The following is a 6,179-nucleotide window of genomic DNA, read 5'->3' as shown; positions in this document are numbered from 1 at the left end:
AAGGAGCAGGTGAGTGATGGGCACTGCTGCTTCCGTGTCCGCGTCCTCTTCCGAACGTTCTCCACTTCTATGGGTGTGCAGGCAGCTAATATAGGGAGGCTGTCTTGTCACAGAATTCCAGGGAACTAAATGCAATACCCTACACTGCAGGTGCACGTTGCATTTATTTTCTTTTGGGAAGGGTTTTAAGATCTGGCCTTTGGGTGTTCACATATACTGAGAAAGGACCTCATCCTTCATCTGCAGGCGTCCTTGAGCGCCTCTGGTAAAGCCTTCCTAGGTAGACCTGAGATGAGCAGGGCTGAACCTACATCCCGGACCTGATCCTCTGGAGACAGAGGCAGATGCTCCCATAGAGCATAAATGACCTTGCGCCACGGTAGTGCTCTGAAAAAGAGAGAATAGGGCGCGGTGGAACATGAGGTCAGGAGTTCGAGACCAGCCTGGCCAACATGGTGAAACCCCGTCTTACTAAAAATACAAGAAGTAGCTGGGCGTGGTGGCGGGCACCTGTAATCGCAGCTCCTTGGGAGGCTGAGGAAGGAGAATCACTTGAAACTGGAAGGCGGAGATTGCAGTGAGCCGAGATCACGCCACTGTACTCCAGGCTGGGCAAGAGAGCGAAATTCCGTCTCAAAAAATAAAGAGAGAGAGGGAGAATAGAGATGAGGGGGTCTGGGGGAGTGGTCAGGGCCACCTTGAAGAGCCAGTTTGGGGCAGGTACCCACTGACCAGCACAGGAAGGCCCAGCTGTGTCCTCAGCAGAGGCCAGGTGGCATTTGGAAGGCTTACTGGGTGGGAGATGCACACATCTCCTTGCGTGCTGGGGGACCCTGAGAAGGGCGGATTCCAGGCAGGGGACAGCCATGGAGGAGGCTGCCATGGCTGGTGTGAACTGGTGGGGCCCTGGAAGCCAAAATCAGGGGTTTGGGTTTTATCATAATGGCAGTTAGAAGGCATTGGGAGATTTTAAGTAAAAGCATGACAGGATTTTTTTTTTTTTTTTTTTTTTTTGAGACAGAGTCTCACTCTGTCGTGCAGGCTAGAGTGCAGTGGCGCAATCTTGGCTCACTGCAACCTCCACCTCCCGGGTTCAAGCAATTATCCTGCCTCAGCCTCCTGAGTAGCGGGGATTACAAGCATGCGCCCCCATGCCTGGCTAATTTTTGTATTTTTAGTAGAGACTGGGTTTCACCATGTTGACTAGGCTGGTCTTGAACCCCTGACCTTGTGATCCGCCCACCTCAGCTTCCCAAAGTGCCGGGATTGCATGCGTGAGCCACCGTGCTCGGCTAGGATCTATCTTTTAAAAGAAACCACAATGGGGAAAAAGCCACTTGGGCTACTATAAAGAGCAAAGACCAAAAATGAGGTGCCACAGCTCATGTGGTCTGTAGATGTTCACAGTCTAACTCAGCAGGTGGGAACGACGTGCAGCAGTGCTGCACCCCAAGGGCTGATGGTGTAGGGTGTGGATGGGCCCCGCAGGTCTGGAGTGCACACACAGAAGAAGCCTGGCCGTGGGCCACATTCAGTGTTAGGAGACATTAGGAAAAATGTGAAAACCTGGAGAAGTATTTTTGCTCCATTGTGATCCAGTATGGATTGGTCTACACGATGGATCCCAGCTCAGCCCAAACTAGACGAGGCATTTGTGGAAGGTGCCCAGTCCCTCTCTGGGGCCACCCGTCCCTGCCCAGCTCTGTCCCTTGCTGGCGCCTCCAGTCCCTCTCACCCTTTCTCCCTCGCACACACCCACAGTACTCAGTTTCCTGTCTCGCCGGCAACACCTGACTTCTGGTTAAATCCTGCGGCTCCTGCACACCTGCCCTGGCCCTGAGCCCAGGCCACAGCCCAGGGCCTCAGTGCTGCCTGTCCTGCACCTGTCCCCTCCCCAGCTTGCTGGCACTGTTCTCTGCAGTGGACTCACCTCCTCCCCACTGTGGAGTACCCATCTTTCCCTCCCCTGCAGGAGATCCATCCCTTCCCTCCTCTGACCCTCTAGCTCCCTCATCTCTCAGCTGTGTTTGCTGCTTGTTTCACTGGAAGATCAGAAGCACCCAAAGAGAACCTGCAGGGCCCTCCACACTAATGGCTTCCCTGTGTCCTGCACCCGCCTCCGTAGCTGCCCTGCAGTCCTGGAGCCTCGTTACCACCAGTGCACAAACCTCAGGAGCTCCCAGCCCTTCCCCGGCCCTGTCAGTTTTTTACTTCTCTTCACAGAAATGCCCTTGAAGGGGCTGCCTGCACCATCTCACCTGCTCTCGCTGCCAGTGGCTCCAGTCCAAAAGCTTAGGATCAGGGCTCACTCCATGACCCGATGTCCACATCTAATCCATAGCCACACCTTCAGAGTGGACACAGACCCTAACTACTTCTCACTAACCCTTCTCCAGCATGCTAACTGCCTTCCTCGTCTCCTCCCTCAATCTTCTCTCTGCACACACTGAACCCTGTCCCTCCTCCGCTCTGAACCATCCAGTCTTCCCGTGTCTCTCAGAGTAAATGCATGGTGTTCACAGTGGCTTCAACGATCCAGCCCCCTGCCTCAAAGCTCTGATGCCTCTGCCTCCCCCTCGACCATGCCCTGCAGCTGCAGCAGCCTCCCAGCAGCTCCACAGTTGCCCTGAGCAGGTGCTCACCACAGGACCCTTGCACTTGCTCTTTTCTCTGCCTGGAATGTTCACGCCCAGAAGCCTGAGTGCTCACTCCCTTGCTTTCTGTGGCTCTGTGTTGAGATGTCCTCACCGAGCGGCTCTTTTTCACCCCAACCAAAATGGGACAACACTGCCCTCACCAGCACTGCCCCTGAGGTTTTCCTCGAGCCTGTCCATATTTGCTCTCCATCTCCCTCCTGCTATTAGTCTGTGCTCCTGGGAGCAGGAGTGTACCGGGCACACTCAGTAACTGCTTGTCCAGTGAGTGGATGCAGTGTGGATTCAAGGAAGCTCGACTCCGGGGGTCACTGTGCCCTCATAACCCAAATGAGGCCACAACAGGGGTGGGTGACTAGAGCGGCCTCACGTTCCTATCACTGAACCCATGCGGCCTGGCTGCCGCGTGTGTGGTGACCAGCTCACGGCCCTGCTGACATCACAGCCAGTAGAGTGCACACGGACAAACCGGTTTCACACTTGTGACCGTCCCAGGGCCTTTTGAGGACTGTCCACTTTGGCCTGAAGTCCTTATTTCATGGCACAAACCTGCCTCAAGTTTTCTCCACCCCATAGCCCAGCAGATTCTCAATTTCCTCTATGCCAGGTTAACAAAACGTCATTATAATGCAGTATTTATCCTAGCACTTTGGGAGGCCGAGACGGGTAGATCACGAGGTCAGGAGTTCAAGACCAGCCTGGCCAAGATGGTGAAACCCCATCATCTCTACTAAAAATACAAAAATTAACTGGGTGCGGTGGCAGGCACCTGTAATCCCAGCTACTCGGGAGGCTGAGGCAGGAGAATCACTTGAACCTTGGAGGTGGAGGTTGCAATGAGCTGAGATCACGCCACTGCACTCCAGCCTGGGCAACAGAGCAAGATTCCATCTCAAAAAATAATAATAATAATCCAGAATTTGTGTCAGATTTCTAAGAGCCCAAAACTATGGTTTGAATAAATGTGAAAGGATAAGAGAGCAGGCTGATTTGTAGTGTTTCTCCACTGAGCTCACACAAAGCATGGCTTCCTCTTCTCCCTAGTTTGAAAAGAACACAAAGTCCGACCTTCTGCTGAAGGAGCTGTACGTGGAGAATGCCCACCTGGTGAGAGCACTTCAGGCCACCGAGGAGAAGCAGCGAGGTGCTGAGAAGCAAAGCCGCATCTTGGAAGAAAAAGTTCGCGCTCTCAACAAACTCGTCAGTAGGATTGCCCCTGCAGCCCTCTCTGTGTAAAGATGGATTATTTCCTCGGATTCATTAGTAAGCACATCTTTTAAAGTAAGCCGCCGTGATGCCCTAGTTTTCCATGGCTCATCTGAGGATTGGGATTATTTGTTCACCCACCAGACATTTAATGAATGGTCTGCCCTGGGCAAGACAGAGGTGGGGGAATATGCACGTTGCAAAAGCCTGCATTTTTATTAGCAGTCCTGAGTAATTTCCCTTGGCAAAATTCCCAGATTTGCCACTCACTGGAGCCGGATTCTCGGAGCTGTCAGCAAGGAGCAGCTAAGTAAGCAGGTGAGGACAGCACTTTCCATGTGCAGGCAATGACCTTCTGACCCTGGCTGTCGGATTGAAATGTAAAATCAGGGCTCTGCACAGTTTTGCCATTTTACTGTTTTGCTCTGAGCTGAGGTTATTAGAACTCCTGGTGGGGGGTGCATACACACATTCCAGAAAGGCTTCACTTGCTGGGAATGTCAACCCCGCAAGAAAGGAGGGGAAGCCCCTTCTCCAGGGACCCTTGTCTTAGGTCTGTGGACTCAGGGATGATGGTGTTTATTGCAAATGCACAATCTTTTTCCCATTGAAACGTCATCACACTGGAAATTGCACTATATGTAAAAAAAAAAAGTATAGTTTTATATTTGAAATGTATATAAATTATGGCCATATGGCTGACTGGAATGTACTACTGTAATATAAAAAGTCACTGTATTTGCAATAAATTCTTTTCTATTAAAATTGACTTTTTTTTGGCGGGTCTTGCTCTGTCGCCCAGGCTGTGGTGCACCTGCGTGATCTCAGCTCACTGAAACCTCTGCCTCCAGGGTTCAAGCAATTCTCCTGCCTCAGCATCCCAAGTAGCTGGGATTACAGGCATGCGCCACCACGCCCAGCTAATTTTGTATTTTTAGTAGAGACAGGGTTTCTCCATGTTCGTCAGGCTGGTTTTCAACTCCCACCTCAGGTGATCCACTCGCCTTGGCCTCCCAAAGTGCTGGAATAAAATTGACTTCTAAGTTTTTTTTTTAATTTTTTAAACTATAAAATATCCCAAACATATAGGAAAATAGTATATTAGAAACACCATGTGCCCATCAACAGATGTAAGAATAACATCCTGCCACAGCACCATGGAGTGGGGGAGCATGTTCTGTTCTCAGCCTCCTTCCTCTTCCTGGGACAGCCGCCATCCCAGAGCTGGCACGCCTTCTCCCCTCTGCAGGAGAAAAATGTCACAGCACCATGGAAAGATAACAAAGCTGGAACAGATGGAAAGGGTTCTTAGGAAGATGTGGCAACATGAAGTTGACGGTTCTTCAAAGTTCACTGATAAATGTAATTAGTCCCAACAAATATACAGATGTTCCATGCCCCAGTCAACCCCAGAATTGGACAAGACATTCTAAAGTGTTTACATACAACGAAATAAGCAAATGAAACAGGAAAACTCTGACAAAGAGCAATGCATGGGGACTAGTTCTACCAGTTATTAAAATATGTCCCAATACAGTGTATATTAACACATGTACATGCATTTATCAAAACTCATTGAGAAGTACACTTCTTCATTCACTTTGGGCTTCTGTCTGAGACTGGAGTAACCAAGAGACCTGAACAACATTATCAACATACTGACATCTAGAGCCTACCACACGACACCAGCAGAAGCATAGGCAGCCAAATACTTACCAAGACATAGCATAATCTGGGCCAGCAAATCTCAAAAAATTACAAAGATTCAAGTCATATGATGTTTATACTGTGACCACAGTGGAAATAAACTAGAAATCAATCCCCCAATATTTGGAAACTGAACAACATACTACTGAGTAACCCATGAGGCAAAGAAGAAATGAGAAGTGGGAAATTAGGAAATATTCTGGATTGAATGGAAATGAAAACACAATATATCAAAATTTGTGAGGCAGAGCAAAAGCATTACTTAGGGGAAATTTCACAGAACCAAACACCCAGATTAAAATAGAAGAAAGGTCTTGAATCAATGACTTCAGCTTCTACCTTAAATAAGTAGACAAAAGCAAATTCAACCCAAAGTCAAAAGCAAAGGAAATGATGATGATCATAGCAGAAACCAAGGAACAGAATAGATTGGCTGTGGCATGCTGCAGGTTAAGTTTGGTTGGCACGGCCACGCTGAGTTAGAGATTCCCTATACCTGCTTTGTGCTGCAGCAGCAGCGCGGAGCAGCTGTACGGGTCATGTGGCCCACAAAGCCTAATACACAGAAAACATTTGTTGACTCCTGAAATGGAAACTTCCGTCAGTAAACCA

General features: G+C 49.5%; 1 protein-coding gene across 5 annotated transcripts in view; it reads left to right on the top strand.

Annotated features, from left to right (window-relative positions):
* NINL (ninein like) overlaps window positions 1-4,629 on the top strand; it is a 152,331-nt gene extending 147,702 nt beyond the window's left edge. For all 5 annotated transcript variants that reach the window (XR_004259873.1, XM_032248195.1, XM_032248194.1 and 2 more), the window contains one exon: window positions 3,699-4,629. Coding sequence is in view for 4 of the 5 variants with exons in the window: in XM_032248195.1 (XP_032104086.1) it covers window positions 3,699-3,890 (192 nt within the window). In the remaining variant the exon portion in view is untranslated. The remainder of the gene's footprint in view (window positions 1-3,698) is intronic.
* Window positions 4,630-6,179: the final 1,550 nt, after the last annotated feature.

The sequence above is a fragment of the Sapajus apella genome, unplaced genomic scaffold (genome assembly GCF_009761245.1).
Source record: "Sapajus apella isolate SASKATOON/1434 unplaced genomic scaffold, GSC_monkey_1.0 scaffold65, whole genome shotgun sequence".
Taxonomy (NCBI): Eukaryota; Metazoa; Chordata; class Mammalia; order Primates; family Cebidae; genus Sapajus; species Sapajus apella.
The sequence above is the reverse complement of the archived record's forward strand: the minus strand, read 5'-3'. Positions and strand labels throughout refer to the sequence as shown.